Consider the following 17330-nt stretch of genomic DNA (forward strand, 5'->3'; position numbering starts at 1 on the left):
ACAGGGTATTTTCCTAATTAGTTATCATAATTCCTAGCGCTCTTCATCACTCCCGATAATAACCTTGTTATGATACCAAAAACTTAGGCTATATTGACCTTAACTCCATCTCCATGGTCACGAGCGATGAGGATTATATTCTTTGCGACATCCCAATCGTCTCACCAACCCATACTTTTTTTCCTTTTTATTCATCTTCGAGTTATGCACATGCAGAGTCAATAAAACATTGCAACATCAACAAGTTAATAGGAAAAACACATAGACGACTATATATTTACATATACGTGGCGACTATTTATATTTTACATATATGTCTTATTTATCTTACAAGCCCATCTACTCGGGTCAGGTTCCACACTATCTAATACATACGGTCCTTACAAAACACACTAGCTTTGGGGTTTCCTAATCTCCTATAATGAGATTCTACCAAAATTGTTACCCCATGGACCAACTATTTAATTAGTCTTCTATAATGCCATTGGGTGGAGCATCGCAATTAGGCCCTGGCGGGCTGTTAAAGCCATGAAATAGATCAATAAAGCCTCATCAACCCACTCATACCAAGCACGATATTTATGAGGGACAAGCTCATTCAATCCTTCATCCACCCAAATGGTTGTAGTGATCATTCGGTAATGTTTATTAATACTCGCAAAATAAATCATGGTCTCTGACACAATCATTTCCATAGGGACATTGAACCTTACAGGAGGTGTAGCTATCCTACAATTCTAAAGAAAAATAATGAGTGAGTATAACCCAATAAGTAAACCCATTAATCTGGGTAGGATGATGCATCGCCCTTTAACAAGTACATAACTTATCCTAATCAATTGTCGATGGCAGATCAATAACAAAATAAAAGCCATGTCTTGGGTAGAACATAAGAAATCCTCAAAACAATTATATGCAAGCATAAGCCAAAGTTCAACAAACAATATGAGAAATTTACGCCTCACTCAATCATATGCAAGCATAAGCCAAAGTTCAGCAAACAATATGAGAAAATTTACACCTCACTCAATCATATGCAAGCATATACCAAGAATCCCTTTCATATATAAGGAACTCAAGCACACGGGTTCATTTATTAATGATCGAAATCCATTGACCCTTCTAGAATTCATCGGGCATCTAAAATCCATTGGGCATCATCACAGAAATCCATTGATCGATGGGACAATTTAGTCCCTTATGTGTCCATGCATCAAGCATTACAAGTCAATTCTTATCTTCGCTTTTAGTTTGCCCGAAGGCATACCATGCCTACATGTGTGAAATGCTTTATCGAAGTCAAGTCGTTGAACATGTTGAGTGCAAATTAAGGCTCGTGACTTAATTCGACCTGTTCGAGGCACCAATCAAATACTAAACTTGACTTGGGAACGATATGTCTCAATATCGCACCAAGACCAAAAAATGACCGATCTGACGTGATCGCACGTTCATCCAAGGCCAATGAAACCCCTTTTCGTAGCTCAGGGCATAAACTAGAACACACACTTGTAAGAGTGTTTTAAAAATGGTTTTACAAAACAATAATGAACTTTTACTAAAACATCTTTCAAAACAATTCGGATCAAAGTAAAACGAATGCATAATAAAACAAGCCCAAGAACCGGATCTCTTCCAATTCAAGTCAAGCCAAAGGCCAAGTCAAGGCACAACAAACAAGCACAATAATCAGGCCATTTCTAAGTCAATTCAAGCTAAAGGCCAGGCTAAAGCCCAATAAATAAGTACTGAACCCAATCATGGACAATCCAAGCAAACATATTTCAAACCTCAAGCAAGAATAACAATTCAAACATGGACTCGCTACATGCTCAGATTATTGTAACACAATGTCCTAACCAAATATTAATAAGTCTACTTACAACTTTCTAAGTTGGCAGCTTCAATCGGCAGTAGGGGTGGCAAGTCCCACGGCAATGACACTTAGAGGGCAAGAAGGCTAAATGGAGGAGAAGAGGGAGAGGTTGGTTGATTGAGAGAGAGGAAATAAGGTGGTGTGTTATGGGGATGAGAGAGGGATGCCCTCTTATTTATAGGCAAGCTAAGTTGATGGCCCCCTTCCGTGGGCCCTACGGCTAGCCTTAGGACCAGGTTTGTGATTGGCGCCGAGCTTAGCACAGAATTGTCTCCATTATTGGCCTCTAATAGACTAGGTCAAGGAGCATTTATGAAGGACCTTACTTGGGCATCAAGGCTCAAATTAGGCTCTAAATAGGTTGGACACCTCACCTTGGCCAATTAAGGGCTAGACTCCAAAGATATTAAATGCAAGCTTATGCTAAGTCCGGCCTTGCTCCTCTTTATGGCGGGTGTATGGCCCTCTTTTGTGGGCTCCAAGTCCACTTCACACTAGTTTTTAGGCTATGACTAGGCTTGGGACTATAGAAACACATATTTGTTAATAGCCACTTCATTTAATGCATTCACATGTATTCGCACTTGTTCACACTTAGTTTCTAAGGGGATTAGACTAGTCCAAGGCCTAGGCATAAGGCTCCATAGGTAGGCCAAGGTGCCCCCCTCATTAATGGTCAATGTCCAAGTCCAAGCTTATCTTCCAAGGCCAAGGCCCAACATGCCAAGTGTCCATGCTTAGTCAATGCTCGTTAAACTACTACATGACAAAGGCATTAAATACAACTTGGAAAATATTTAAATTTTGAAGGCCTTGTCATTGGACGGGAATTAATCAAATTTGATCATGATTGACCACCTCATTTGACATGAGGTGCGTGCCTTGGCCATCCTCAAATGAAGCCAAACGCAACCGGGCTCGATTGACCAAACTGAGCTCAAGCTTCCCTTTATCAAGTAAAGGGGCTCGCAACTAGGTCTTGAGGTCAGGCCTTGGCCTAGTCAATCCTTCCTCTAGCTGGTCCGTTGGCCAATCTACGGGCTAGTTTCCCCCAGCCAGTCCTATGGCTAGTCTTGTGGCCAGTCTAAGGTCTTGTACCACATGTCATGATCAGTCTGAAATTGAACCATGTTAAGTTCATTCGATCCATGGTCGATTATCGGTTGTCATATAATCATGTGGGATCAATCGATCTACCTTGACTCACAGTCGCATTAGATCGACCCATGGTTGTCCATGACTAGTACACCGATTGGGCGAAATCATCTACGGTCAATACATCGACCGAGCGAAATCTAGCCATGATCGTCCACTAATCCATGATAGTATGTGACTATCTCACGACTGATTCTTATGGTCAAATAACCTATCCATGATCAAACACTCTATAACTGGACCTTTGGTTGTCGATCCTTCAACAGGCTAATTGACTCATGATCATCGGCCCTCGAGCTGGCTTATAGCCTAGTCTCACCATTGGCGTACTAGTCCTTGGCCTACTAGTGGGGACCAGAATAAAGGTTGAAATTGATGATGTTACAGGATCCCAAGAGAACAATTTTCTCCAAACAAATGCATCCTTAGCTCCGTTTGTTTCAAAAAAAAGATATACTATTTCCATAAGTCATTTTATAAGGAAATGACCTTATTTTTTGGTATTTGGTTGAAACTTGGAAAAAGACCCGAAAAGTATATTTTGTCATTTGGTAAGGAAAATCTAATAGTGAAAATTATCAACAACAAAGAATAGTATTTTTTTATTCTTTTTTTTTTTTTTCATTCAGGTGATTGGCCCTAAGCCAGCTCAAGCCTCGTTCAAGGCCAACGAGGTTCAAGGCTTGTTACTAAAGGCCACAAACTCACCCGATCTTGCAAGGCCCGTGTTCTCCAGTCTTAGGCGAGCTCAAGCCTTACTACCAGAGGTTGCGATCTTATCGCAAGAACCCATGAGCTAACCCGATCTAACGTGACCCAAGCTCGTCGGTTGAGGAAGAAGCAAGAAGAAAAAAAGCAAAGAAAATAAAAAGAAGAAAAGGAAAAGAAAAATTAAAATAATAAATTAATTTTTTAATAAAATATATTTATAAAAAGAAACATTTCATTAACAAGGACTCAAGTTTGAGCACCAAGAACCTGCGCACTATCTTTGTGGACCCAGACTAGAGTTCAAGCATCGAGGACTCAAGTATGGCCTTTATGGATCCAAATTTAGATGTTGGAGCATTGTCTACAAGCACTGGGGGCTCGAGCCTAATCTTGATTGGCTTGTCCATGGGTGCCAAGAGCCTAGGCCCGAAAACTAAGGTCCAAGGCCTGGCTTTGATGGACCCAAGCTCGGTTGCCAAATACTTGGTCCTAAATGCCGAGACTCAAGAATGAATGTTGGGTTTTTTGTACCTAAGCATAGAGTTCAGGGTCCAAGTGCCAACACCCAATCATATTTTGGAAAACGTTTTTCAATTCTTTCAAAGAACAAGTCGTTTTCTTAAGTTTAAAGCTTTGGTAGGAAAAAATTTTCCATCAACTCATTCTTCTTCTAAGCAAACCAAACGCCAAAAAAAAATGGAGAAAATGTAATTCACGAAACAAACAAAAGTAACAAAAAAAAATGAACTATTTGTGTCGTTTGAAATAATTAGTTAATAAAAAATATTTTCATTATTGACAATGATTTTCTTTCATTTATTTTTGTAAATGATACTAGCGATCACTTTTTTTTTTTAAATCCAAATAATTCATTTTTATTCATTTTCCGTGAAACGAATGCAAACATCTAAATCTGGATCACAGGGCAAAAGCTGAGGCAAAAGCTAGCTGAATCTTGCGATATTCGGCAAAAAAATTTCTGCACTAGACCAACTTTCTGTTATTTACAGTAAGATATGCGTTGGACCACGGCCTATACAACCATAATGTATCGCAAACTTGGCAAAATTCAGTACCTAACACAACAGATATCTCCCTCCCTCGTGACAACATGTGCCCTCCCGCAAAAATAGAAAAACAAAATAAAAAAAAATAACAGCAGCAGCAGCCGCAGCCGCAGCCACAACCGCAGTTAACTTCGAAAACGCAGTCAAGAATGCCACTCAACAATCATTGGAGGTCGAATGGCAGAGATTTGACCCCGAGAAGACATCGTGTCGATGTTTTGATTTGTAGGCACAAGATGTCGTGAATCGATCTTCACAGTCTGCCGATGTTCTCTTTCAAGGACTTGAGGACCTCCATCGAAGCTAACCTCTTAGCCGTCTTCTTATCAGCTTCCCTCGTCGTGTGACAGTACACCACCCCTTCAGCTTCGACCTGAATTGTGACGGAAGACACGCCATCCTCACGAGACACGATGGGTTTTCCCAATATGAAACGCTCCTTCTGGCAAAGCTCACTCAGCTCTCTCACGGGATGCAGCCTCACTGTCTCCGGCGTAACCAATGGCTCTAAAAGAGGCCTAATACTTTGGAACACTCTTTCCTTGTCGTAGTTTGAATCCACGAGGATTGCCCCTGCCAGGGACTCTATTATATCTCCCAAAACCTGCCGGATTCCAGAAAATTGTGTCGATGCACCACCGTAAAGAGAAGGAAATCATAAAAACCATTTTAGAGGAAGTGCATTGGGATTCGCTACGTAAGTGAAAGATATAAAACTGAACACAAGTATAGAAGCACAAGTGACCAGACTAACCTTAGGGAAGGATGTTTCAGATTCCCATCCAAAGGTAAACTCTGATGATAATTTTTCGAAGTTGTTGGCCACGTCAGCAATGTGCTTGTGCAGCACATGTGATGCATGGAGAATGTGCTTATGCAATCCAACCTTCATTGCAGACTGAGCATAGAAATTATTGTTGACCGAAGCAGACCTCAAGTCAGTCAATACTCCTGGGGACAAGCCAGGATGCTTTCTGTATAAATGGATCGTCACCAAATAATCTAAAACCGAGTCTCCAAGGAATTCCAGTCGCTGCACAAAAACGAATATGTTATTCAATATATTCATCAGTCAAGATCTGCTCAAAATGAAGCTCAGACCAGAAGATAATAAGCATTTGGGATCACTGGATCATTGGTTTTGCCAAGGGCATTCAAAGCAATCTTTCTTTTCGCATGCGAAATCATCAAATATGCCAGCTAGTCAGCAATATCAATGAATATTTGGATGTGCAATGGCAACAGAGATCCTATTAACAGCAATGGTATTCAAGTGATGGGATGAGGCCATAAATCATGGTACAAATTCCCTGGGACAATACATCTTGTATACAAGGCAATTCACAGCTAAATGAGCATCACGAATGCAGATGTCACAAATTTATGCAGAAGACTCAATCAAAGGGACAAAATTCCCAAAAACACACCCATATCTCACAATAATGATTTTTTAAAGAAAATGAACAAGTAGCTGCTTCATCTGCCATTTTGCTTAAAAGTCTGAATGCCAATGTACAGGACCAATCGAATCCAAGAAGGGTAAACATGGCAGTACCATTGCCGGACTACCTGAGCATGCTAGAGAATTACCAAAAATACACACCGATTATAAATTGTAAATTCCACCATAAGAGAGTAGTCCATTGCCTCAACAAACGGTAGGTGCAAGGTACAATATATATGGATAAATAGAAGTTAACATTCAAAGTACCTGGTAACATGTTGGGACCTCTGGAAGCATATAAGATCCATGAGTCAGCGCCTCCACCAGCAAAGAAGGGTCACGAAATGAGTAGCCTAACAGGGATTCTATATCCCTGATATTAATGAACCTCTCTGGATTTGCAAGTAAATTTCTGTTGGATGGGCGGATTCCAAAGTCCACTTCAATACCCAGCCAATGCACAAAAAACAAGCCAGCATTTTCACCACCATCACTGACACATGCACCAAGAAGTGCCTCAACAACGTCGGCAACTGTCTTTCTTTTTATTTTTCTTCTCTGCATAGTGTACATTTTTCTTGCTTTAGGGAGCAAGTCCTCACACAGGGACAGTCCTCCTCTAGATATATCACCCGGAATGATCCATGTTTTAGGATCAAAGGGTTCATTACGTATAAATCCCTATGTTCAAAAATATTAAACAGAGCAGAATTTAGCATGAGAAATAGCTAGATAAATTGTTGTCCAAAAAATGATGTGAAAGTTATCTTGAGAAAAATCATTGGAAAAGAACTATGTTTCTAGGGCTTTCAACCAGCTCACTGGAATTGCGGCAAAAACAAAGTTTGGGCAAAGAAAAATCATCATTTTCATTTCCCCATTTTCCAAATCAAGCATTTACTGTAAATTTTGAAACTCCACTCTCAAAATCTTGAAAAATACTATTGTTTGTTAGCTAAGATCACCATAATAAAATCACAGAACCATCAAACTTACTTTGGACAAGCAGAATGACTACAAGGCCCAACTCTAAATATTTTTCCAAAATTTTATCACTCACCATAATACCAGGAAGTTATCTCTATAAAGCTCTCTGTTACAACCCAATGTCTTGTGGTCCTTAGATATTTCTCCCAGTCAACAAAAAAGCAAGCAGCCCATACAACCCAAATGAATTGGTTCAACTCTGCTTTTCTTTCTTTATATGGATACGAGAAATATGTTGGAGAAAAGTGATGAAAGAGAAACAAATTATGTAGCACATAGAGAAATGAGATGCATCACAGTCTCCAAGCCATTATCGCAGACAAAATAATGCAGAAGACAGTACCGGCAGTTTGCGGTCGCACCCTAACTTGCAAAGTGTCTCATTAGAAATCAGTTTGTCTTTCTTGACACTTAACAAGCCTTCATCATGACATTGGTATGTCTGGAATAATTGTTGACAAACAGCATACTTCAGGAAAGAGTCTCCGAGAGTTTCTAAAGATTCCAAATGGTATCTCTCTTGGCACCTCTTTGTAGTAAGTGCTTCCAGGACCTACAACACAGAGAATGACAGTCAACCAACGTTCTCTTGATATACGTAATAACCAGAGCAAGGAGAGATCTACATGGCCAGCAGCTGCTTCATGTGATCAGATGAAACTGCTACAGATGACTAATCATCGTATTACCTTCTCATTCTCATGAAGATTGACTTGCCAAATATAAAGATGCCAGTATTACACAAAAACAACTAGAAGAACAATGAATAGTAGGCTGATAGAGATGCATTGTCTATCTAAAAGAACAAAAATGTATCAACTGCACGATTTATAGCTAAATACTGCTACATTTAATCTGAAGACCCAGTCCTTTTCAGAGTCAAGCAAGACTACAACACTATTTCAGGGTTCTCTTGCCTTAATCAGATTAGCTCTTAACTAACCTACCTGGACTACATTTATTATTTGATTACGAATAAAGCTGACAAGCTCTCTATTGCAGGCACCAAGGAATAGCAGGGTTACAATCAATATAAACTAAGCCCAAAAAAAGTTCAAAGAAATGGTGTAAATTGCCATGGTATCCCTTTAGTTTTGCCTAAACTGTCAAACCTATTTAAGCCCATCCATGTACATTCTTATTTGAATTTGGCCAACACATTTTAATGGGATGTGCTGTTTTAAGTTTGAAAATGCAAGAGGTGTTGCTGTAGTTTAGGGAAGATAGATAAAAGGGGGTGGGGGGGTGGTCAAGATATTTTTAAAAGAATATGGCCAAGTAAGGAAACTCTTCAGGCCCTATGGCTTACTTCCTTCATTGCAGAGAAAATAAAGGCAGCAAATAATCAAATTATAAAAACAAGCTATCAATGAAGATACTTTCCTGCCTATCATTATGCATTCCTTTTATCTAAAGTCAATTTGACAATATCGGAAGACATAGGGCACAGCCATAGCAGAAGTCAAAGTGTCAACATCAAATGCCCCATCTTACCTACAAAAGCAGACTGATGGGAATTCCATCACCCACAGAAAGGGCATTTCCTAGTTTCATACCGAGAGTTATATTGAGACCTTCTGAATCTCAAACCCAAGAACCAAGATTAACCAATGCATATGAAGGATCGCACTCAGATGCATGATGTCACCTCATATAAAAAGTAGATAATTTGGCCAAGATTAACAAAGGATAAAAAATATTTGTCACACACATTCATGAGCATCAAGTGTCATTATATAAAGAAACAAAGGAATAATAAGACCTTCATAGTAGGAATAATGGCAATTTCAGGGCAACTGTCCGAAAGCACCCTCTTCAGATTAGCAGCAACGAGCAAAGCCTCAAGCTGGTGCATAATTAATGGAGCAAATGAGAAGGAATACAATGTATTTACAGACACCGGGGACAAAATCACGTCACATAGCTCGGGAGGCAATTCCACAGAAGCAGTACTGGGTTCTGCATAAACAAAATGTAACATTCACAGACGAGTTAATGATTAACAGAGCTATGAAACAGGTTGGTCTATCTTAACAACTTTTCGCATTTGTGTTTTTACATTTGCCAATGAAAATGTGTCAGAGATGATCAGAAGGGCTATCATCTAGTCTGGCATTGAAGCATAAAGTTTTATAATAGCATCTTTAAATAAAGCAAGGAGAAATCATTATGGGGGACATTCATTAAGAGCTGTACAGTCCAGCTCATTCTTGATATGTTTTACTATGTGAAATAAGACTTTGAGTGAAGAAACCAGCACATTATCATTTTTCCTCCTGATGAAAAAAATGATATTATTTTCATCCAAGCAGAAATAATTCACTAAGAGAGCAGATAAAAACCTCTCTCCTTCTGTTGCCTGCACTGTTGAAGACAATTTGGCACATGAAATATGTGCCTCCCCTTAAGAAGAAACTCTTCTTCAACACGTAGCTTGATGCCATAACTGAAATAATAACATACTGAGAACTTGACTATGGATATTCCGTGCAAAGGTACAGAAATGTTGAAGTTTTATTTCCAATCAAAATTTTTATTAGAATTATTTACCTTTCTTTGTAATATTTTTTATATGTTGTAACTGTCCCATCTCTCATCCTCAAACATGAATTGGCATTCATATCGTCAAAAAATCCAGTAACGCAGTAAATCCGATCGTTATGGGGAGTATGGACCAGGGAACCCTCCAGCAGACAACGAGATACAAGGCCGGTTTTCATTCTTACACGATGACGGCGACACTTTAAGTAATCCCCGCAGGTGTGATCATCAATTGAAAAATAAACAGAGACGACAGATCTCCAATCTATGGCGCCTGGTGTTGGATGAGCTCCAGCATGTGGTAGGAGTAGATAATCAACATCAGAAGCTTTCACCAAATTTAAACCAGATAATGTTTCCCTCAGTTTAACCATACTGTGATCTAAAAGCACACTGAGAAGAGTTATTTGAAATTTCCTGCAGAGATGCACCTGTGACATGATTTAAGAAAGAGGTAAAATAAGAGCCACCTCAAGATATTTTGTGAACTTACTCAGAGCTCAAGTAGGTAGCAAAAATTTAACAACAAACTACCCTTCTAGAACAAAGGCAGTTACAATGTTCAAAAATATCATTCTTGTCCAATAAAAGACTAACAAAGCAGTTCACCTGGTTCTCATCAAGATGAATCTCTCCCACGTACGTCACATTCACTGACAACAATCCCCTCGGAACTTGTAATTTAAAAGACTTATCACAAATATCAGCTTCCAATTCACTCCTCGTGGCAAGAACCATATTCTCAACTGTTGCATCATAATTGTAGTCCTGTCTCAACTCAATCACATAGCAATGATACAATGTCTTGGACTTATTGGGATGATGATTGACCAGCTCAGGAGGGAAGTAAGCGGGGTGGTCTTCATTATGGGGTTCATTGCCTTTCATCAAGCAAGAGACACAAGCCAAAAAAAGTATAGTAATGTATTAGGACAAAAGTATTGGGAAGAAAAAATTTATGTCTTAAGGCCATTATCATCAAGAGAAAGTAGAAGGATGAAAAAGAGAATGCTGAACTTTAGAAGCCAGATAACAGAATACCAACTACTGGTGCAATAGCTTCCTCCACAACAATAGCAGGGATAAGATTGTCTGTCAAAGCACCAATCATGTGAAGTTGTTTGCATGCTTCAAAACATGCCATTTGCTTCAGCATCTTAGGATTGCCTTGGACACGAACAGTTTCTAGGGGGCAACTCTTTGGAAGATCAAGAGTGCAGATGTTCGTCTCCTTGTCTATGACACACCTCGGAGCAGGCTTGAAGTAACTGTATATTTTAAAGCACCATAAAGCACATAGAAGAACATTGGAGACATGCATTTAGCTGCACAAATCAAAGATTGAGAGAAAAAAATAGCATCAGAGGAAAAAAAAGAGACGTAACTAACCTATCAGAAGGAAGCCGAGAGCAATAAAAGTATATCAACTGAACACTGGAAGCAAGAGTAACAATTGCTCCAGTGCTTGCGACCTGATAATATTCTTCATCACACAAGGCGCCATTAAGAGGTTCACAAGGAAGGGAAGCATGACGTAGAGATTCCTTTCTCATTATCTCCGCACTAGAGAGGTACTTTTCAAGACGAGAATGTGTTGAAGAATCCCCTCTAAATCATAGCAAAGAAGGTGTTACAAAAAGAATAGACTAAAAAATCTAAATAAAAACAGAAAAGATAAAATAATCTATTGGAATCTACTATGATTTTCAGCAGTGACAGATTAAGAGGGACACCAAACTATATAAGATGAGTTCAGCTAATGAGGAAGACCAAAAATATCACCTCTTCACCATCAACAAATAGTCCGAATTCTGCATTCTGGCACGGCCTCGGGATTGGATAAAACTGCTAACTGTGGTGGATGGGTCAAACCTAATGACCAAATTACAGCTCTGCACATCTAGACCCTCTTCAAGAATTGATGTTGCAACAAGGACATTCACCTGGCACAGGAAAAACTTAAGCAAGTTACACTGAAGAAGAGTTAACAAACAGCTGTGACATGGGGGAAACAAGAAAATGAACCTTTCCACTACGGAATTCCTCCACAATTTCATTTTGGTGCTTCCTTGTTTGCGATAGTAAACCAGAGTTATTTCCTGCTATGTATTTGGTCTGCCAGTTACAGTATTTCGGAAGCACCACGCTTAGCAAAGCCTGAAGTACTATAGATGTAACAACCCTCTCTACAAAGATTATACATCTGATATCATGAATACCCCTGAAAAGTAAAATAAAGAATGAAAGTTTCTTTATGCAGGTTCACAAGTGATTTGAAATAATATAACCACGTCAACTTTCGATAAAACAAAAAATCATCAGGCAAACACAAAACCATGAGAGATCTTGCGTTCATACACCTACCTGTACTCAAGTAAGGATTCTATGAGACAAACGACTTTAGAAGTAATGAGCCCAGCATCCACATCTCGTTGGACATTATCACCAACTGACCAGTTTGGATCTTTAAAAGGAGAGAAAAATATGTCAAACAGAGCATCAGACTTTGGATAGTCAAAAGCAGTATTTATCATATTACCTGAAGGTATACAAGGTGAGAGTGCATTGAGGACATCTTGGCTAAAGTCTTTCACAATCGCCTCACCAGACAAATCTAAGTTCCCCCAAGATATATCGACAACTTCACGGCGTGATATTGACTCTGCAGCCTATTACTGGTATATGCAGTTAATTATACTGTCTAATGGAAAGATAGCAGAAGTAAACAGAAAAAGGAGAATAGCACCTTTACAGCAAGCCAAAGACCGAGATCATCCAAACAGAAAACGAACGTTGAGAAGATCTTCCGAATTTTTTTCACTGTGGATTGAATTGATGATTCCTCATTATCTGACTTTTTTAGATCCACTTCATACTGAAAAGCAACAAAGAAAGTATCATATAGCTCTCAGATGAGGATAGGGAACTCAAAGTATAAATGTAAATTCAAAGGAGGGGAGAAAATCTTCATGACATGTAGCATAGCTCAATATGATGAGCATGTGTGGTATCAGAATTAGGTGCAGATAAAAGATTCAAACGCTGTACAGACCCAAATTAAGTATTTTTTCTTTTTTTCCCAACCCAGGGAAAATATAAAAATCTAACGCTTCCATGACAATTTAAAACAAAAAAGGTGGCGTTTTACTAATTATGATTTCAAATACCAATGCCTATATCTATACAAGATCTGAGGTTTTTGACATTAAACAATTTTCTTGTTCCAAGCACCAAAATCTTAAACCTAAATTAGAAAGCCAAAAGCCAGAGCCGCACCAAGCGATTTATCAGTTTCAGCAAGAGTAATGAAGAAAGAGATGAAAGAACACAATACTGAAATCCTGTCATTCTCAGCTATTTCTATTTTCGCTCCTTCATTTGAATGAAGACTGTGTTAGAGAACAGAAACTATCGTTTTTTCCAAAGCATAAACACTATCCACTGACCACGTTGATCCCTTAAAAAAGATTAATGTTTGATGGAAAAGACACTATTATCTGTGACCTGTTAACTTAGTTCAGGTTGTTATAGTCCTTAGTTTTCACATGTTGTGCAAAAATTCACAAACGAGGAACCAACCTTTCCCACGAAACCCTTCAGTAGATCTAGCCAATGTGGATAGGAAGGTATCTCCACATCTTCGTAAATCTTGAACTTTGCTGTGGGAAATGGAATGAATCTGGCAAGAACAGATTCACTGGCGCATGTGTAGACCTTAGATAACAGATGAAGGAAAAAATGAGCATGAGAAGAACTTAGAAATTCACAAACCAGCGCTAAAACAGAATTCCCATGGCTTATCATACGACAAAGAAGCATAACAGAGAAAATCACTAAGCACTAAACATTCAAAAGCCTAGAGGGATTAACAACGCAATGTCTCATGCTTTGAGAAGGAAACAGACTCGGGTGACTAGTACGAACCAGCACGAGGCCCAGAGAACAATGACGTCCGTTGATGTGTTAATCACAAATCTTGGGTCATGCTGGGGGGGCAGCTTTTGAAATGTTGACTCCCCACCAAAATGGAAAGTGAAAATAATTTCATTTTGTCCTATATAGGTTTGACCGTTAATACCAATGTGGAGTTGGTTTCAGCAATCTAAGGTATCCAAGATTATACCAAAATCAGATCTCAAATACAAAAGCCAAAGGTAAAAGTCGCACTTCATTTCAGAAACCCAAAACTGTGCATAACGTAAATTATTTTAACACAAGCAATAATCTCATGTATATGAACACTGCATAAGCATGGACATGTCCAACGCAAAGAATAACACCATACAAAGCCTTTAAAACTGCAATAAATCAAAAACTCAAACCACAGCAGCAAAAGTAACTTCATACTAGAGAGAGAAAGCGCCATCATCTATTATTTGGTATAACGAATGAAGACACATGGATCCAACAACACAAGGAAGTACCTTTGAGTTCATGAGTGTCTCGAGTTCATTAATCTTTTGCCAATATCGAATTTCAGAGTTCCCACCTAGGTTTTAGGAAAGTTGGTCGAGCATCATTGGCACAGATTGGTTTACAAGGCCAGAAAACTAAAATTAGGAAGCTTGCATACCTTTGGACTTAATGGGGGAAGCAGTCATACCAAATATCCTTGGGACTTGCATATTGCGACGTAACCCAGGGTGATAGAAATCCTGTAGATGCATCCATATCCTTCCATTATGAGCGAAAACATATTTTGCATGCTAGGTAACAGAAAAGGCAGGTGAAATGCAACAGAAACGAAAGTCCAAATCTCATTCAACAGGCAAAAAACCAACCACCGACCAGCAGTTACTCCAAATTTGAAGATGTATGTATCGGGAACAGCTTTAATGACATGTGAGATTACACAAGCGAATTGATGATGAAACAACATCTGTATTGGAACCATTTCCCCAATACAGATTGTGATAAAGTTAGAGAGAATCTTATTTCAATTCAAGCAGACAAATTCACGACTCACCGTCATAATGCAGGCATATGGATGTTTACCCCTCGCGTGATGACATTCATCCATGATGAGAACTTTTATCAGGTCAAGCTTGAAAAAGCTATGGCTCAAACAGTTGAGCAAGATAGCCGGTGTCATGACAAGCACCTGGGAGCATAAACACAAAATAAGATCACTATTCAATATGACGACTTCAGTCACTGCTCAGCAGGGAGGAAACCTGATGCTTACAAGATTAAACTGCTCTCCCTCAGAAGAGATGAAGCAGATACACATATGTCAAGGAAATTATCAGGATTACCTAGGTAAAATTTCAAAGGATAGCTACAGATGATAGCTAATGACAAATTAATCAGGAACGCAACCGAAGAAAACTAACAAGAAACCACACGATATTCACAATGACGCAAAGAGACGGAGCTCGACAAAAAATCAACAATTTAAGGGAAACAACTAGAGAACAGTTGGACAATGCAGCAAATATGAAGAAACAAATTAAACCTCATAGCGATCGAGTTGTTGGCGCCACATGGCGGCATTCCAGAAATCAACTCCCATCTCTCCCCAGTACATTGACACCTTCAAGTCAGTGTGCATCTTTATGGCCTCCGCTTGCTTACATAACCGATGATGATACAAGGAGAGGAGAAGTTGCAGAAAGAGAGAAACCCAATAACAAAAAAAAAGAAGGGGAGCATTCTCAGTTGTTAGCTTCAAAAGAAAGAGAGAAGGAGCTGAAATGGAAATGTGAGAAAGAAGAGAGAGAGAGAGAGATAACCTGGGAGACGAGGACGACCTGAGGGACCAAGAAAACAGCGATGAAACGGGACGGCTTGCGGAGGAGGTAGGCGTAGGAGCGGAGGAGCATGATGGCGATCAGAGTCTTGCCTGACCCTGTCTCCAAGTACACTAACGTGTTCTCCTTCATGGCCTTCTCCAACGCCTCCACCTGATAACTGTTTTTTTTTTTTTTCCATCAATACCCAAAACCATCGTCAGCCCAAATCACCAAAATCCAACATGGGCAATCAGAGAGGGACGATCTCGGTAGAATTCGATGATCACAAGATACTGGGTTTGTCAGGCAAGAGAAAAGAAAAGAAAAGGAACTGACCATCTGGCAAAGGGAAGAGGATCGGCGGCGAGCTGCGCATCGGCCTGCACGTCCATGGGAACCGGACTCTCGGAGCCGCCCACGACTGACATCAGGCGAAGAAGGAACAAAACAATGCAGGATCGGTGGAACCAGGAAAAATGGAGCGAAACCCACTGGAACTCAGGACAAGAAGGCAGGAGGGATCAGAGCAGCTCGCGGGATGGAATAGGAAAAGACGCAGGGAATCGGAATGCATGAACAGCTGCAGCGCCGCTCCCCCCACGTTTATATATAGAGGAGGGCTAGCCGCAAGCTGGAGCAGCAGAAGCTTTGCAAGGAAGGAACTTGCCAGTGAAGGACCGGGAGGGAGGGAAGGCGAGGCGACCCCCGAAGTCACGTGACTTCCTCTTCTACTCCTCCTTTTAACTTCTCCCCTCGCCTCAAGAATCTGTGAGACTGTGACGCATTCAATCGTGTTCCCCAACAGTAGCCCCGGCAACTTCGGAATGAAATCGCGCGTAATCCATAACGTCAAGCGCGCGAATGACGACTCTTTTGATCAATTCCCCGGCTCTTCCCCTTCCGCGAGGCGACGCCCTTTACGGACATTCGCTCCGCCATTAAGAGCCGAATCTTTCCATTGATTACAGTAGGTAGAGAGGAGAGAGAGAGCAATAAAGTTCAGTCCTTTCTTGACTCAATCGTTCTTTAACAAAGATGGGTTCCCTTCTTTATGCATGGAAGGCATCGTTTCGCGTAACTTCGCGATTGGGTTTTGCCGATTGTTCCTGGTTAGTGTCCAGAACAGGGAGCGGCGGACGGCCCCGGTCCGGTTCTGTCGGGGTCGGAAGTTCCCTTCTTTTCAAGAATGCGACCACGGTCAGTCGTCAGCGAGTCCGACGTCGACGTCATCATTCCGAGCGACGAGTGGAAATTACCACTCGCCGCCGGAAATGCACGCTGCGGGCCTCCACGGCCTCGAGCCCATCGTCGCGTCGCCTGTCAGCAGGCCTTCATCGTCAAATCTGTCCACCGTACGTTACGTATTATGCCCGTATAGGCCTGACAAGAGAATGCTTGTAGTGGAGACGAGGCTCGTCTTGGAAAGTAACGAAATACCGGAAAATTGCCTAGAAAGTCTTTAAACGTGTTGCACTTTTATTAATTCGATTTTAAATATTTTAATTATGTCAATTCACATATTTTGTCAATTGAGTATATTTGGCCAAATTTAACTATAAATTGCTGAAGTGGACGCCGGTAATGCTGCGGTTGGGGCATGCTTCATACTCTCCGCAACGCCAAAGGGCTTTTATAGTTTAAGCTGATATTTTATCGATAGTTTAGGCTTGAACCTATGAATAACTGCTAGCTCTTATATTTGAGGAATATAATCGAGAGGTGCAAGATGCTAATTATGGTGAAATCCTCATGAATAATTATTGGCTCTTATAATTAAGGGATGTAATCAAGAAATGCAATATGCTAATCATAATGGA

General features: G+C 40.2%; 1 protein-coding gene across 1 annotated transcript; it reads right to left on the reverse strand.

The window, feature by feature from the left end:
• Positions 1-4691: 4691 nt before the first annotated feature.
• Positions 4692-16630, reverse strand: LOC104427165 (endoribonuclease Dicer homolog 2). The gene is made up of 22 exons (XM_010040307.3): positions 15850-16630; positions 15514-15691; positions 15237-15350; positions 14748-14882; positions 14355-14436; positions 14206-14270; positions 13361-13495; positions 12528-12656; positions 12321-12450; positions 12146-12245; positions 11807-12002; positions 11564-11724; positions 11171-11389; positions 10823-11049; positions 10391-10662; positions 9791-10212; positions 9583-9686; positions 9003-9199; positions 7584-7793; positions 6521-6934; positions 5564-5842; positions 4692-5413 (listed from the first exon to the last, which is right to left on the reverse strand). Exons 1-22 carry the CDS (start codon positions 15939-15941, stop codon positions 5063-5065), a joined length of 4212 nt encoding a protein of 1403 aa, XP_010038609.1. The 5' UTR covers positions 15942-16630; the 3' UTR covers positions 4692-5062.
• Positions 16631-17330: the final 700 nt, after the last annotated feature.

The sequence above is a fragment of the Eucalyptus grandis genome, chromosome 2, assembly GCF_016545825.1.
Source record: "Eucalyptus grandis isolate ANBG69807.140 chromosome 2, ASM1654582v1, whole genome shotgun sequence".
Classification (NCBI taxonomy): domain Eukaryota; kingdom Viridiplantae; phylum Streptophyta; class Magnoliopsida; order Myrtales; family Myrtaceae; genus Eucalyptus; species Eucalyptus grandis.